Genomic DNA, 16720 nt, shown 5'->3' with positions numbered 1-16720 from the left:
CCTGTGCAAACTGCAAAAGTATCTTGCTATCTCCGTGGGATCAAAGAGCGAGAACAAGAGTTACGGCCCAAACGGGTGAGATGCATGTTAGAATCCAAACTGGGTGCCGCATGTGCCCCACCCTCTTCACCAAGGTGGTCAAAACCTTAAGAGCTGCATTTGTGCCTCTAGTTGGCCTGGCCGCTTAGGAGCCGAGGCCATTTGGGATTGAATTCAGTAACCAAATTAAGTCTCCTCATCAAACCCAAGCAAGAGAATTTACGGCTTGGCTAGTGCAGGTTGCAAACTCCCCCAGCTGGCAGTTGATGCCCCACAACAGCAGCAGCTCACGAGAAGCTAAAAGCACCCAAGCCTTCCAACCACCAAATGGGAAACTGAGTCTGGCTGCCCAAGACTAAGAGGCAGCCAAGGAGCAGCCCCCAGGCCTCAGGTTGGCACATCTGGCCAGCGGTCAGAGAGCCTGCCTGGTCCTGGTGAGAGGGAGAGAAAGCAGCTGTCCTGAGGGGGCCTGTTGTACAGGGACCCCACCCAAGTCCCCTCAACTGTGGGTGTCCCCACACAAAAAGGCCACCAGGACCACAACTCCCCATCTCTCATCTAGGACCTTCTTAGGCAGCCGAGGGAAGGGGGGACCCAGGTGAAGCTGGGCTCGAGTGCCCCAGGTCTCCAGGTGGACCCTGAAGGGGCTGCCCCCTCAGCTGGCTGCCCTAAGCGGCCCTCACCAGCCCCTCCATGCCCAGGCTGGCTTAAAAGGCCCCCAAGACCCCAAAGGGAAGGCCGGCCTGGCCCTCAGTTCAGATCTTCCGACCCTTCTGAGGAGAAGGCGGCATTCACTCTTGCGAAAGGCAGCCGGTTGGAGGACATGCCGAAGAAAAGGCAGCTTTACACAAAGCCTCAGCACAAATTGACTTTTATTGACAGCCTGTGAACGATGACCATGTGCGTGTTGCTTATGCACAGAAAATGCTCCCCCTCCGCCTGGCTGCTCTCCCTAATGCACCAAATGCCAAGCGCAGCAGATCGATGGGCAGCCCTCGGAGGGAGGGAGGGAGGGAGGGAGGGAGGGGCTGTGGGAGGCAGCCTTTCTCCAAGGCCCTCAGCCTTTCACAAGGGGCTCCCTGTGGGTGTTTGGCGGCACAAGGGAGGGAAGGAGGTAGGACACAGCGGCCACTGCAAGCCGGCCTCCTCCCCAAAGGCCAGCCGGAGCCAGGCACAGAAGGAAGAAGGTAAAATGGTGGTTTGTGTCTCGATGGGCAGAGAAATGCAACACAGCCGGAGCATGTCTGCGTGGGGAAAGCCGCAGCCCAAGCGCTGACTCTGAAATTCTTTGGGCAGCTGCAGCCTCGCTGACCTGCTCCCACCAGGGTCTCGTCTTTGGCAGGAAGCCTGTGGGGGGGGGTGTCTCCCCCATGTAGGGTCCTTCCATCGGCCAGGAACCTTCCCCTCTCCCCCAAAGAGAGGTGGTCAGAGTTTCATTGGTTCAAGTGGATTTGGCGGCCATTCAAGTCGGTGGCTACCAGGTCTAGGAAAAGGGGCGTTTTCCTCTCAGCACCCCGTAACCCACAGACCCCCCCTCCTCGTGGAGAGCTACATCCAGCACCTCCCAAGGGCTCCAGTCAGACCTAAGAAGGCAGCAGTGGGCCCGGCCTGCGTGCATGTCAAGGAGCGACCGGGGGAGGCTGGAAGGGGCGGCCTAGAGCTGCGGTGTGGAAGCCCCCGTTTGGCCTGAGCTGCGTCTCCAGGGGGCTCAAGCAGAAGTAAATATCAGTAGGAACAGAAATATGATTACAGTAGAAAGAACTTCTCCACCTTTAGCTTTGTAACCAGGGAGGCTCTGGAGAAAATAATTTACAAAAATAGATCAAGGTTTTCAGGATGTCAGCCTGTCCCTCCTGCGCCTCTGGCCCACTGGCCACTAAGGATGCCCACTCTTGGCCAAGACCAGCTGCCGCAAATGGCACAAGGGGGCCTCCCTGCCTCTGAGGCCCAGCCGGCAGATCCAAACACACCTCCGGAACACATGCAGAAGAAGATCCACACAGTGAAGGCTGCCCCTGGGTCATCCCCTTGGATGGAGGGTCTCGGGGCAAGACCCCCAGGATCCCTCTCCAACAGCAACTCAGGAGGAAGCCATGCCTTGCCGGCCACATCTCTTCTCCTCGCTTGACCAGGCCGACAATCCCTCCAGCCAGAGCGGCCCAGCCCCCGGCCCCGGGCTGCAGCCCCACAGGTGGGCCCCTAAGCCTCCCCTGCCACGGGTCAGAGTCTGGCCGTGTTCCCGGGAGGGTGCAGGAGGAGAGGGGCCTCTTCCTGCCCCTGCCCCACAGCAGCTCTCTGGCTTCAGACCCACTCCTGCAGGGACCGCTTGCAGTAGAGCAGCATGTGGGGCCGGCCCTTCCGCTGCAGCTGCACGATGACGTAGGCCAGGCCCAGGACGCAGAGCAGCAGCAGCAGCAGCACCACCGCCATGACAATGCTCGCCGTCAGCGGGTAATCGTTGATGTGCACCACAATGTCCACGTCCCCTGCCCCCCCCCCCCCACCCTCCTTCTCCACAGCAGATTCCTCCTCCTCCTCTTCCTCCTCCAGGCCTGGGTGGGGGGCTGCAGCGCCCTCCTCGGTTTCCTTGTCCTGCCGGGGCTGGAAGGGGGGCCTTCCCGTGTCGGGCCAGCGATGGCCGGGGTCCGGCTCCACAGCCACTTCCTCCTGGCAGCCCATGAAGTCTCGCAGGATGGACTTGGGGTAGCCAGGCTCCGTTTTCAGCCGCTCATTGTCAAACTTCCAGTACAATCTGCCCTTATAGAAATATGTGTAGGCTGGAAGAGAGAGGGGGAGGGCAATGGGTCAGGAGGGCCCCCAAGCCCCCCCTCCCCCGCATCCCCCAATGCAGCTGCAAGGCTCCTGGACTCAGTGGGGTGCCCAGCCCTGCCCCCCAAACCCCTGGACTGAATGTCCAAGCACGGCTGTCCGGGCGCCCGGAAGGTCTGCTCCCTCAGCGCTGCCTTTGCCCCTGAGAAGGGCGGGCAGCAGGAGGGGGGGGCAGAGGGGCAAGGCAGAGAGGCCAGCAGCTGTGCCCAGCCTGGAGGCCTCCGTTGGCCGGGTTCCCCGAGGTCCAGCCAGGCAGAAGGACCACCACCTGCCTTGGGCCAACACCTGACTGCTATAAAACCAGGTTACTTTTCTCTGGCTTACAGGTACTGGATACAGACATGACTGCAGTTCACTCACAGACCCGGGAACTGCAGTCCCAAAGATCTGAAGGAGGCCAGTGGCTGAAACCAGCCCAAACGGAGGATAGTTTTAATAAAGCTGAACCTAATTTACGCAGGGTGGGCATTAAGCAATTGCTCATTAGCTTTTCCCATCCTGTGGTCCTGCTTCCTTTCTCCCTCAGCAGTTTCCCTCTTGCCCAGCCTCCCACTCTGGACAAGCTGCTCCCAGGGTGATCTTCCCATCTGCAGCTGTTTGCCTCACCCCTCCCCCATTTCCCGGGCCGGCTTGTTCTACTCACCGGCGTCGGGGCTGAGGAAGGCACCCCTGGGGCCAGCAGGGACCCCTGCCCAGACACTGACCTTCCTGGGGTAGCCCTGGCCCACGGAGCTCCCATCCTCGTCAAAGCGCCAGTACCTGCCGAGGAGAGGGCCCGCCATGAAGGGAAGAAGCCCACCTGAGGAAGAGCGGGCCCTGGGCCACCCATGACCCACCTGTCTCCTCGGAAGAAGAACGTGTGCCCCGTGGGCTCCCACCACACTGCAGCATCCACTCTGTCGTGAGGAAGGCCCAGCCCGTAGCTACTCAGGGGCTGTGGGTAGCCGGGCTCTAGGTTTGCCTCTCGGAAGAGCCAGTACTGACCGCCTGAAGAAAGGACAGGCACGGAGATCAGGCCGACCCAAGGGAGGCCACCTGCCCACACCCCCACTCAGGGAGGCGTCTGTGGGGGGACAGCCCCCCGGAACCCCCAACGTCTCTGATGGACGGGGTGATGGCGGCGGCTGAAATGCCTCCTGTGGCCTCAGCCAAGTTCCCCTCCCACGAAGAAACCCCTCTAACATGGAGCCCCCCGGACCGCCCAGCTTCCTTGTCCTCTGGCGCAGGGGTCTCCAACCTCGGCCTTCTCACAAGACACACGTTTGAGGAACCACAGCATCATAGGAGCTGGCAGGGACACATAAAGGTCCCCTAAAGCAGGGGTCTCCAACATGGGCCACATTAAGACTGGTGGACTTCAACTCCCAGAGTTCCCCAGCCAGCTTTGTCGCCAAGGTTGGAGACCCTGGTCTACACTCACTTCCAGCACAGGAAGCTGCGGGAATGAAGTTTGTCCTGCAGAGTAAACCACACGCATCCCAAAGAGTCAAGTCACATTGCCATGAACATGACCAAGAACCACAAAGTGATGACAGTCACAGGACTGGCTGACTTGAGGAAAGAGGAGAAGCCCAGATGACTCCAGCCCAGGGTCTCCAACCTTGGCCGCTTTAAGACTGGTGGACTTCAACTCCCAGCAAAGCTGGCTGAGAAACTCTGGGAGTTGAAGTCCGCCAGTCTTAAAGCGGCCAAGGTTGGAGACCCCTGGGCTGGAGGGAGAGAGGAGGGTTGCTCTGTTCCCTCTGGAGGCTGCTACTGTTTCCCCTCCAAAACCTTCCCTTCCCCAGGCCAGACATGCTCCAATCTTCTGCATCCTGGTTTCCAGATGATGCCCTCTGGAGAGGGATCCAGATGCAACCAGCACAGCCAACCCCAACCTTTGGGCTGCTGGCTCACGTTCCCTTCAGAGTCCTTGGAGATTTTCTAGTTCAGCGGTCGCCAACCTGTGGGCCACGGGCTACTGGTGGGCCGTGAGAAAATTTTGGTGGGCTGCAGAGAAATCTCACCCACAGAGCACCCCCCCCCCAAAGCAATTAGTCCAGACTGCGCGGGAACACAAGGCTGCGCCGCCCACATGGCCCACGGGAACCTTCCCAGCCCACTCACTCCTTACCCGGTAAACTTGCCTGCTAAATTGCTATTTTTCCTTTTTCCGACCATCATCTGTTCTGCTGTGCTGGGAGATTTAGATTAGGTAGGAAGCAGGAAATGGTTGGATTTCTTGCTTTCTAGCTAGTCTTTAGATCTTCGGCTCAGCACAGCCGAACCTCCCTAAGGACTGAAGGTTTGCTTGCAAACAAATTCAGTGCAGACTCACAGCAAGCAAATTTGAGAGACTGAGCTAGCCGATGGCAGATAGATAGATCACTGAATGATTCTGTGAGCAACTCAATCTGCCTCCTTTGCCTGATTTGGGGTAAAAGTTGCTCTTTTTTTATAAAAAATTCAATATTTATATAAATATTTATAATATTTACATACAAGCCACACCCAGCCGGTCACATGACCACCAAGCCACACCCACAAATTAGGCCACGCCCACAGAACTGGTTAGTGGTCCCTGGGATCTAAAATTATGAGTTTCGTGGTCCCTGAGGTTGGCGACCCCTGTTCTAGTTCAACCCGCAGATGCCCCGCTTGCTTTGCCCCAAGATCCCCACCGCCTTGAGTTCACCCTGCCACCTGCATCTAAATCTAGCAGAGCAACCCGTAACTGCCACAGGAATACGGTTTCTGTTTTCTCTTGTCCCTCCTGACCCAAAACCCGGGTCTTTTGTGCTGATAGAGACTGTTTACATGCTCTCCCTCCTTTTTCCCTCTGGTGTAACCAGCTTTATCCTACAAGTGCTTGGCTTTAAGAATAAGTCCCAGTTAGCAAAGGGAACCTGTTGCCTTGCGTTAGGATCTCAGGTTCATCCCAGCTGCCTTTCTGTCCCGGAGGCTAGGACCGGCCTGCCAGTTCCCAGGCACCTCCCAGGCACTGCTACCTCCCCCCAAAGAGGTTGGCATGGAGGGGGGTTGGACAGCCAGGAGGGCCACGACTGAGGACACAGCCAAGGCCACCTCCCACTTGGGCCCCTGGTTCCCTGAACAGGGCGGGGGCCCCGAGGCTGCTCTGAAGCCGGAATCACCCGGCCTGGCCGAACGTCTGCTCTCCCCTCCTGCCCACGGCTGAAGCCCCTCACCTTTGAAGAAGGCAAACCGTCCGTCTTGTCTCTCGTAGGCAGCGTCGATGTTCCCAGGAAGCCCCCTCCAAAAGTACCCGATGGGCATGGGGTAGTTGTCCAGCACCCGGTTGTGCCGCACCCTCCAGAACCAGCGGCCCTGAAAAGAAGCAAGCCGGCACCCAGCCCCTGACATGAGAGGAAGACAGCTGGGCCTCTGCTGGGCTCTCGAGAGGGCACAAAGGCGCAAGCAAAGGAGAACGTAGCCCTGGGAGCAGCAAAGCCCACCCCTCTTTCGGCCTCCAGCTCAGCCCAAACACCCGTGAGGGGGCCACTTGCCCCCGCCCCCCCAGCAGTGCAGTCCAAGCAGGGCTGCCCCTCCTCCAGAGCAAGCGGCTTCTCCATCCCCCCCCCCCCCATCCTGGCGAGCAAAGGGCCGAAGACTCCGGAGTCATTCAAAACGCAGAGCAGGAAACCGGCTCTCTGCAAAAGGGCCACAGAAATGAGGAGCAATTGGTTCTCCTAACGCGGCAGAATTCCTTTCCAATATTTTTGCCAGGGGTGGGGAAGTAAGGGGGGGGCAGTTCTATGGTGACACCCCTCCGCTCCAAGGGACATAGGGATCCTCCTGACAGGTGGCTCTCAGCCAAGGAGGTGCCCTGGACTGGGCTGTGATGACCCAAAGGGCCGTGGCACAAAGGCAACATAGTCAGATAAGCAAGAAGAGCCCCTTTACATTATCTCCAACTTTGCCCCCAATGTCCTGTTACCTTCGGCTGGAGAAAAACTCCCAGGAACAGCCTTTAAGTGGAGGAAATTCAGTCCGAAAACAAAGTACATGCAAACCGTAACTAAAAATCCACACAAACCACCCTGCAGCAATTAACTTGACAGGGCAGGAGAAGGAATTGCAGACTTGAAAGGCCAGCAAAACACACACAGTTGGGAAGATGCCAGGAAAAGCCTCCACGATACCAGATAATTCACGATTTGCTTCCAACAACTTTACTGTGCGCAGCTTCCTTTTTTAAACACTGTGTTCCCAGCTGCAGCTAATGAAGGGAATCAGGGCCCTTTCCTCCCCCGTAAGCCACACAACTCACATTGCTCCCTTCTCCGTTCCTCCCTGCGTGCCTTAGGATGAAGAGGGGGTGGGCCTGGGTCTCTGCCTTGCTCTATCCTGCTTCCCTCTGCCTTGCTCTCCCCTGCTCTGCCCAGCTGGACTTTGCCCTTCCCCAGTTTCCTCCACAGCCAATGGAGCCACACTCCCACTCCCTGTCAGCTGCTCGGCCTCCCCCTCGGAATCAGATTCCGACAGGGGCATGAGAGGGGGCCTTCCTGCAGGGAAAAGAAGGCCCCCCCATGGAGCCTGACTTCATCCCAGCAGTCTTTTTCAGCTGAAGCCGTTCCGGATAATTCATTCCTAGCAGATGTGATGATGGCCGGTTCTTGATTGGCCAAGAATGGATGGACTTGAATCTCAATGTCACTGCTGAATGAAGGCCCACCGGAAGAGACGAGAGGGGGTTACAAGGTCTCCTCCTTGCAGGTACCTAAAGAAACTGGTTGGTGACTGTGAGGGACGTAAGGGATGGACCAGGCTGGGCCTCAGGCCTGACCAGCCTTCTTCAGCTGGCATCAGCTGGATGGTGTCATTTGGGGCCAGGAACCAGGCAAGCAAATACCAGCTCCTGCGCCCACAGGATGCCCAAGCAAGCGTGCCTCTGCTCTTGGGAAAGGGCTCTGCGGGGCTGAGGGGGCAACCTGCTCGCCAAAGCCCAGGCAAGCCCTCCAGAACCATCGACCTGCACCTCGGGATCAGCTGTCCCCACCACAGAAGCCCCTGAAACCTCCATGAGAAGCAACGCAAAGAGGAGCACCTTGAAGACAAACATCTCTCCACGCAGAACAGTCACCGTGTCAAAGTCGCCATCACAGATGTTGGGCTCAAGCTGGTCAGGGGGGCCGGGCTGGGGGGGGGCGGTTTGGCTTGTCTGGGGGCCTCTGGTCCGGCTTCCGGGGTCCCACAGTCGGCAGGGACTTGGTGGGCTGCTGTCCTGGCGTCCCTGAGGGGAAAAGAAAGACCAACACCCAGATCAGCAGGGGGGGCTTTCTCCAGGGTGGAGCTCACCTGCTTTTAAATGTTGGCCTCTTTATGGTTTATACCGGGGTCTCCAGCCTTGGCAACTTTAAGCCTGGAAAACTTCAACTCCCAGAAGTCCTCGAGGTTTAAAGTTGCCAAAGTTGGAGACCCCCGGTTTATGCTATGCGGAGAATGGCTCTCCATATCCATATATTACTTGGAGGTTAATATGGACTGGTAGTTTTTAAACTGATTTACATTTATTTATACTCCTAATTAATGAAACACTGAGAATTTTGACCTACATCTTGATGTTCTGTATATAAAACACACACACACACACGTATGTATGTATGTATATGTATATGTATATGTGTGTGTATGTATGTATGTGTTACCTGCTATGTTTTTTTTCCCTTCCTTTCTCCTTTTCTTAGAAATGCTTAATAAAAAATGCAACCTAACAAACTTTGCCCTCCAAAGGCCACAGGCAGCCTGGCCACTGAATGCCTAGACCAAGCTTGCAAAGTTTCCTTTGAAAATTGCTCACGATAAGGGGAAAAAACCCAGGATTTGAATGTTTTTGAAAAACTGAGGCTGAAACGAGTATTTGAGCCCTGCTACTTGGGGGGTTCTGGAGGCTCAGAAGGCCTGCCAGGAAGGCATTAATGCAGTCCAGGAGCCACAGGTTGCCCACCCAGAGAAATAAACGTTTGTTTGCAACCAACTCATCCTCCTTCCACCAGGAAAGTACCCAAATTATGTCCAGGGAGGAGAGCTGCCGAAGGAATAAACCTTGAGATGCCCTCGGGTTGCTCTCAAACAGACCAAATCTCAGAGGGAGCCAACATCTTCACTCTCTGACCTACGGAAGAGAATCGCTGCAGCTCAGGGTTGACCTGTGGAGTCCTGGGTGCTCTCGGAGCTTGGCGGCTGCCTTGCAGGCATTTTTACCCCCACCAGGCAAGGACATTTTCCAGCCTCCGCCAGTTCTCGAGATAGACTGGTAGACATCATGAAGACGGTTGCAAAGGAAATAAGAGTCCCTGGCAGGCAGAAACCTGGCTTCCCCCATGCAGCATCCTTAGATACCTGCCGTGCAGCTTGGAACATTTATCCTGCCTCCTACTTTTTTAAACACCTGAACCCTACACACCCAGCCTGGTTGCCACTTACCATACAGCTGCTGGATGCCCCGAAGGTCATCGTCTGGCAACCGGAAGTTGTCCGTGTCCATCCACTGGTAGAAGGGAGCCATAATGGCACTCGGGTTATTGGAGTGTTCCAGGCCTAGTGAATGGCCCAGCTCATGGATGGCCACCAGGAAGAGATTGTTCCCTGTAGAAAACAGCAAAGCCTGTGGGCTCCGAAGGCTTCCCAATTCTGCACTCCACTGACCCACACCTGCCCAAGGACAGGGCTGGAAAGCCGAAGGAGGCCCTTTGCCCTTGAAGACGGACATCCAGGGTGAATCAAGATTCTATGTTAAGAACCCCCTGGGCCAGCAGCTGGCTTCAGGGAGGGAAGAGGAGCCCGCCGGTATAGATGGAAGAGATACTGTCAACTCATAAAATATTTCTATGGTCTTTTTAGAGCTGCCAACAGAAAGGGAGGGGGGAGCAGTGCAGCAGCTTGCAAACCGAAACTGCATTCCATAAATGTTTTCAAAGACAGTAATTAGGTGACCGAAGTTTCTGCTGTGCAAAAGTCTAACTGGAGAGCATGATTGATGATCTGGGCTATGGATGTGTCCCATTGGAGAATATGAATTATGATACACCCAGGGAGTTGGGGGGAAACCAGGGTCAAGGGTGGCAAGGAATGATGTATCTCAGAATCGGCTCCACCCAGGCAGTGCCGGACCTTTTAACTCCCAATAAAACCTTTTTAAGTTTTGGAAGTTTGGCTCGAGACTCATGATTTAATTGGGGGTAACTGCCGGAGTCCTGACAGTTACATTGTCAAGCAAAAAAGTACATAGAAACCCAGGACGCTCCATCAGCCGCATCTTGACAGGTATTCCTCTCCTAAGACTGAATAAGTGGGAATCGCTTGGAAAGTGCCATCTGGTTGAGTGGGGCTGAGGCCCACACAAGATTCCTATTCCCCTCCCTCCCTTCCCTTCCCTTCCCTTCCCTTCCCTTCCCTTCCCTTCCCTTCCCTTCCCTTTCCTTTCCTTTCCTTTCCTTCCTTCCATCCATCAGCCCTTCCAGGGTAGACCAGAGTAAGAAAGCAAAGCCATCCAGGCCAGGATTATTTTACTGAAAGCCATAGAAACAGAATGTCTGCATGAATGTCTGCCTGGGCTTCTCCCATCATCATGGAAAGTAGGGAGGGGGCTGTCCCCATTGCCTTGGCAGTGGCTTCTCCTGTCCTTCAAGGCCCTTCTAATCTTCTCCTACGCTGGGACAACTTCCTTACCCAACACGTCCCTCTTGTCCAGCGTCCAGGGCTCGTCCAAGTCAAAATGAGCATCTCCTCCCATTCCAGGACCGGGAAAATAGGCGTGTGCCAGAAAGCCCCCCGTGCCGTCAAAGGGGGAACTGTCCCCATGGAACCCCGAGGCAAAGAGCACCATGATGTCGGCCTCCGCTCTCCCCTTCTGTCTGATGTCACTGTAGGGGATCTCCTGGAAGGCCAGCGGGGTGACTTGGTCCCAGACACGGATAGCCTGGCGAATGGCCTCGTAGGAGTGGAAGAGCCCCAGTTTCTCCGTATGGTTCTGGATGCTGCCAAAGAGAGAGCAGGAGGGGGGCGGGAAACCCAGAGAGATCTTACTGCCTCTGGTTAGGATGCCCTCCTAGGGCAGGGGTCTCCAACCTTGGCCACTTTAAGCCTGGAGGACTTCGACTCCCAGAATTCCCCAGCCAGCAAAGCTGGGAGTTGAAGCCCTCCAGGGTTAAAGTGGCCAAGGTTGGAGACCCCTGATTCAGGGAGCCCCCCCCACCCCCAAATGCCACTCCGTCTCTCAGTTCCCCATGCTTCTTCAGGAGTTGGGCTGCAGGCCCCCTTCCCCTCCCAAGCTTTCCAAAAGGGAGGTGCAAGAGAATAGCAGGCACAACCGCAGCTTGCAGCAAAGGTGAGGAGGAGTCCTGTGGCAGGAGAGCGGCGGAGGAGGGTGCTGAGCTCCAGAGAAGGCAGAGAGCGGAGAGGGCCTGGAAACGGCTACGAGGACCCATCACCACGGGAGGCCTCACCTTTGTCGCTTGGCTTCTCCGCCACTGAACCTCAGTTCCTGCACAGGTCTAACACACCACAGCTGCCACCTCTCTGGGTGTGGGGGCCTCGGATGAGGGGGCCCACTTCCCACGAAGGCCACAAAATCTGCTCAGCCTTTAGAGTCTTAAGAGACTCCATAGGAAGAAAGTTTCTTCCAGGGACTCCAGACAGGCATCTGGAAAATCAGCAGGGACCAAACCTGTGACAATCCACAGACATCATTCAGGTGCACCTCGGACAATTCAAATTCAAAATGCACGAATAACTCTGTAGACTAAAGTAAGATTTCTCCTCTTCAAAGACCTCACTTCGTTCTCCTGGAAACAGAAATGTCCCTGCTGGTCTTGGAAATTTTCCAGCAATGACCCCAACAAAGAAGTGGCCTTCTGTAGCGTTAGGCTCCTCTCCGTGAACCTCACCCCTACCTCCAGCCCCTCCCCTCCGTCTCTGTAACCCTCGTTGGCAAAATCTTCCTCGCAACCATCAGATCCTGGCATGTAGCAAACGTACGTGAACCTCTTTTCACTCAGCACTTCAAGAGCTGCACCTGAGCTCTGGTCTCCCAGTCGCTCTGCTTTGGGCCTCAACAGCTGGACATACCTGAAGGTCAGGTGCATCTGCGTCCACCTCCGTCCGGTCAGTGCGTATCGCTTCCGCCGCATGTTAGCTTTGACCTGAGCCCCAATTCTGTCAGGGACTCCACACCGAGGACGCTTCATCCACCTGCAAGTTACAATAATCAGGGAAGGGAAGACAAGCAGCAAAGAGACAAATCAGAAGATCTTCCTTGCTGGACTTTCAGCAGGCGGACACTTCTAGAACGTAACAGCTGAACTGAAGGAATGCACCACAAAGCCTCACCTTTGACCCCAGGCCTCCCTTGTTATTCTAGGCCCACCCTTGGGCATTATGGCAATTATACAGCCCGGCCCTTCCCCACTTCTGCCCCCTCCTGGGATTTGCCAGAGAAGTTTGGAGGAGCCGGGATCTCATGCTGTCTCCTCAAATGGTGACGAAACGCCTGCAACCAAGCTGCCAACCTCGGAGCTCAAACCAGCAGCCTGATCTCTTAATCTCTGCATGCCCAAAGTACCCTGAAGGGGTTGCTCCCTCAAGGAGACGCCTCCCTTGCAGGGAAACAGCCACGATTGCAAGCAGCCCTTGAAGGGAAATGTCCTCCTTCCATTCAGTTGGGAGACATCCACAGAATAGAGCCCCTGTGGCAGGAGGCCTCGTTTGTCCCTTCCTAGAATGACAGGACTGAAAGGGACCCTGGAGGTCTCCTGGTGCAACTAGAAAGAGAACAATGCTTCACCCTCAGCCTGAATACATTTGGCTGCCTCCCAGAGGGACAAGTGCAGTCTGGACGTCTGAGCAAGGACAGAAAAAAGATCTTCAAATCCTGTAATCCCGCCTGTTCTTGGGTTGACCATTTTAAGTTATGTCCTCTCTTTAGGAGCTTTGACAGAGATGTTGCACGATTTCTGTAATAATTTGCACAGCTCAGAAAACAACACTGTCCTAGTTCTAGATGTCTGCCAAGAGAACATGGACTACACTTTCATAGCCCTTCGGTAGAGATCTGGTCACCCACAGTTCAACTGGGGAAGATCAACAGCAGTTTTTCCTCTCGTAGAAAGTTTACATCTGCAGATTTATCAAAAAGGTTTAAGACTTGTACAAAGATAAGATTTCTAGGGGAGAAAATGAGCATGTCCTCCAATTGTACCACTACATATTTGTCCAAAACTTCAGAAAATATTTTGATAAATCTGCAACAAAACTAGAGACTAACCAAACTATATAGGGTGAGCCCTGGTGGTGCAGTGGTGAGAGTGCAGTACTGCAGGCGACTTCTGCTGACTGCTGGCTGCCTGCAATTTCGCAGTTTAAATCCCACCAGGCTCCAGGTTGACTCAGCCTTCCCTCCTTCCAGATTGTTGGGGGCAAGAGGCCGACTGTAACTTTGTAAACTGCTCAGAGAGGGCTGTAAGGCACTGTGAAGCAGCATATCAGTCTAAATGCTATGGCTAGTACTGAATATTCATATTTGATAAATCTGATAGGCAATTGAATATTCATGTTCTTCTTTCATTTTGATCAAATGTAAGCCCCTTCCAATTTTCTGACTAGGCATGTCCTTTAAAGATGGTCTGTTGGGCCTAAAAGAAGAGGCAGTGGGTGGGGATCCCAACAATCATGAATTCAAAATCTTAAAATCATGAACAAGCCTCCAAAAAAAGTGTTATCTTTTTTAAAAAAAAGAATGCTGGTGAGGATAAAGGACGGATGACGGTTGTTTCCAAATTGTCGCCTGGAATGTCATCTCAAGTGACTAAGATGGGCCTTTTAGCCAGGATCTGGGCTGCACCTTCAAGATGACAATTGTACTTCAGATGAAGAGGCAAATCGTTGCTTCCCAGTCTCTAAAAGCAGGGGTCTCCAACCTTGGCAACTTTAAGACTTGTGGACTTCAACTCCCAGAATTCCTCAGCCAGCTGGGGTTGGAGACCCCTGCTCTAAAGCTTGGCCACTTTAAGACTTGTGGACTTCAACTCCCATAAGCTTTGCTTGGCTGAGGAATTCTGGGAGTTGAAGTCCGCAAGTCTTAGTGGCCAAGGTTGGAGACCCCTGCCCTAAAGTTTCTGCCAACTGTGTACTTTTCAAATAAGGAAGGGGATCGAGAGAGCTGAGTAACAGAGGGAGGAGGATGGGAAGCTTGCAAAGCCAGCCTCCTCTTCCATTCCTTCTTCTTCCAACCAGCATCCACGCTGGTGCAGCAGCTCTCCCCAACGCCTCACCAGCTCAGCTCTTGGCTGGTCAGGAAGCTTACTCGGAGCCAAATCCTTCCACTCACAACAGGGGGGTGAGGAAGGTTGGGAGTTCAGGAGTCCTCTGGCTCCCTTGGTTCAAGCTGCCAGGCCAGAATTTGCTGCAGTGCCCCTGCCTGCCTGCTCGGTCAAGTGCCCAGGTGTCCCAATCAGGAGCTTTGCTTTCCGCAGCCGCCACCTTTCCATGCTTTGGAGCAGGCACTTCTTTCTGCGGGACCCCAGCAAAAACTCCTCCTCTCCCCCCCCCCCCCCAGATCCAGCCTCCTCCCAACTTCTTTGGCAAATCCCAGGGGAGGGCAGAAGCGGATGATGAGCCATCTGCTAAAATAAAGCCAGGTCATGGCACACACTTCAAAGTAAATCAGGAAGCCTGTAATTGTGGAGTCTGCCTGGCAAGAGCAAAGAATGCTTATCCACAGGAGGATATGCGTGTGTAAATCTCGTAACAATCCTGGCTAACTGGAAAGCTGATAAAAGTACCACAAGTTAGCCAACTTGCAGACCTCAGCTAACAGGCCTGCAGCAAATCAAATGTGCATTAGATAATTCCTAGGGCATTTGTTAGCCAAGACTTGGGAATAGGGACAAGCTGGAGACCAATAGAACAAATTGTAGAATTATTACTAAAATGTTTATTAGATGATATTTCTTATTATCTCACTTTGTCTCACCTTCTCCTTTAGTGAAAATGTATAAAACTTACTCAATCCTTTGTTCTCGGCTCTTGGCATTTTGACCAGGAGCCCCTTTTCCTTGGAGGACTCCAGTAAAAAGCAATCAGAAAACCTGCACCGCGTGTCTGGCGTCCATCCTTGGCTTCGCACCAGGCTCAGACCCGAATTGGGGACCACCCGGGCTGGGCTACCAGCGGCTGGGTCGGGGAGACCAGCATTGCTTGGGGCCGCTGGGCAGGGCTGCTCCGGCTGCTGGGACCGCTGCAATGCAGCCTCGGGGCGACCAGCGGGCAGCAGGTGCCCCGAGGGCCCCCGGGATCCAAGGCGAGCGGGAGGCCTCTCCAAACGGGGGGCCCAGGGAGCCCACCGGCTCCTGCGGGCCGCTGCAGCCTCCGCCGGGAAGGACAGATCAGGCGAGGCTCCCACGCCCGGCCCGCCCTCCGCTTTTCGGCCGCTCCGACGGAAGGGGCAGCAGCGCGGCGGCCTCCCCGGGCCGAGCCCGACTTCCAGCCGCCGAGGGGGCCGGGGGGCTTCCGAGCGGGGCCTTCGGGCCACCTGCCGCTCCGGCCCAGGGAGGCTCCTCGGGTCGAGCGACGCGCAGGGGCGGGAGGCTGCGCGGCCCCCCTGCCGGACGCCTTTCCCTCCGCTCCCAAAGCCCCGGCCGGCGGACCCCAACGCCCCCCCCACATCCCGGGGCGGCCCGTCACTCACGCTCGCGTCTCCTGGTCCAGCAGGCCGGTCACCGGGATGCCGTAGAAGGCCTGCATCTCGGCCAGGGCGGCCGCCAGGCTCCGCGCGGCGCGCAGGGTGGAGGGCTGCCGGGGCGCGGCGGGCAGGTAGCCGTAGGAGCGCAGCCAGGCCTGCAAGGCAGCGAGAGTTGCGCCGGGGCCGCCCAGGACAGCGGCAGGTGCGGCGGGCACGGAAGCCCCTCGGACCGCCGCCCTCGCCCGCCCCGCACCCACCTCGGCCTCCTCCGCCTCGAGCAGCGCCGGCTCCGCCTCGCCCCGCGGCACCAGCAGCGGCAGCAGCAGGAGCGGCAGCCACCGGGCCCCGCCGCCCATGCTGGTGCTGCCTCGGCCGCTCGCTCCGCCGCTCGCTCGCTCTCCAGCTGGCTGGCGCGGCCGTCCCCGCCGCGGCCTTCTGGGCTGGCGCGGGGCTCGGTCCGGCAGCCGCCCCGCTGCCCGCCCCCTGAGCCGCAGCCGCCAAGCGCCGCCCGCTGCGCCCCTGGCCCGGCTGGGCTGGGCTGGGCTTCCGGCGGGCGCGGACGGGGCCGCCGCCTAACGGCCAGCCGGGGCGCGGCGGGTTGGAGGAGCCCGGAGGCCCCTTTTCCGCGGCTACCCCTCGCGGCGCGGCCCGCATTGATCGCGGTCCGCCGGTGAAGCGGCTGGCGGGGCACTTGCGGGCGGCGGGCGCTGGGAGGGACCCTTTTGCCCCGCCAGAGCCGCCGGTCGCAGGAGTTGCTCAAACTGCAAACTTGAATGGGCCCCGGAGGCGGATTTCCCAGGCCCAACACGGGAGAAGATGCCCTCGGAGAGGTTCCAGGACAGGCCTCCAAACTTCAACTCCCAGAATTCTCCAGACAGCTATTGGGAGCCTGTTCTGGGCCCTTCAGGATCCCTGCCAAAACAAAACTTCACACTACAGTGGAGCCCCACAAGAGCCAACCTGCACCCAATATTTGGCCTGATCCGAGTGTCCAAGTTTGCCCCTCGACTTGGAAAAGCCACCAGGATTTGACCCGCCTGTGCGATGTGGACACCACTGAACCACAGTTGCCCCGGCCACGGATGATTGGCAGATGTCCTGGGTGAGTGAGGCAAAATACCACCAACCGAATTGTGACTGAGGGGCTGAAAAACAAACTGTGCACCGTGTAAGTCA

General features: G+C 56.4%; 1 protein-coding gene across 1 annotated transcript; it reads right to left on the bottom strand.

Annotated features, from left to right (window-relative positions):
• Positions 1–881: 881 nt before the first annotated feature.
• On the bottom strand, positions 882–16386 carry MMP15 (matrix metallopeptidase 15). The gene is given in 11 exon segments (XM_087971843.1): positions 882–2816; positions 3512–3627; positions 3705–3855; positions 6054–6192; positions 7913–8011; positions 8013–8098; positions 9292–9453; positions 10537–10844; positions 11935–12057; positions 15551–15699; positions 15802–16386. Coding segments are annotated over 11 exon segments (1908 nt in total). The 5' UTR covers positions 15901–16386; the 3' UTR covers positions 882–2340.
• Positions 16387–16720: the final 334 nt, after the last annotated feature.

Source organism: Notechis scutatus, chromosome 9 (assembly GCF_049901735.1).
Source record: "Notechis scutatus isolate UNSWTSFEM ecotype Mainland chromosome 9, rNotScu1.2, whole genome shotgun sequence".
Taxonomy (NCBI): Eukaryota; Metazoa; Chordata; class Lepidosauria; order Squamata; family Elapidae; genus Notechis; species Notechis scutatus.
Note: the sequence above shows the minus strand (reverse complement) of the source record. Positions and strands in the feature narration are given on the sequence as shown.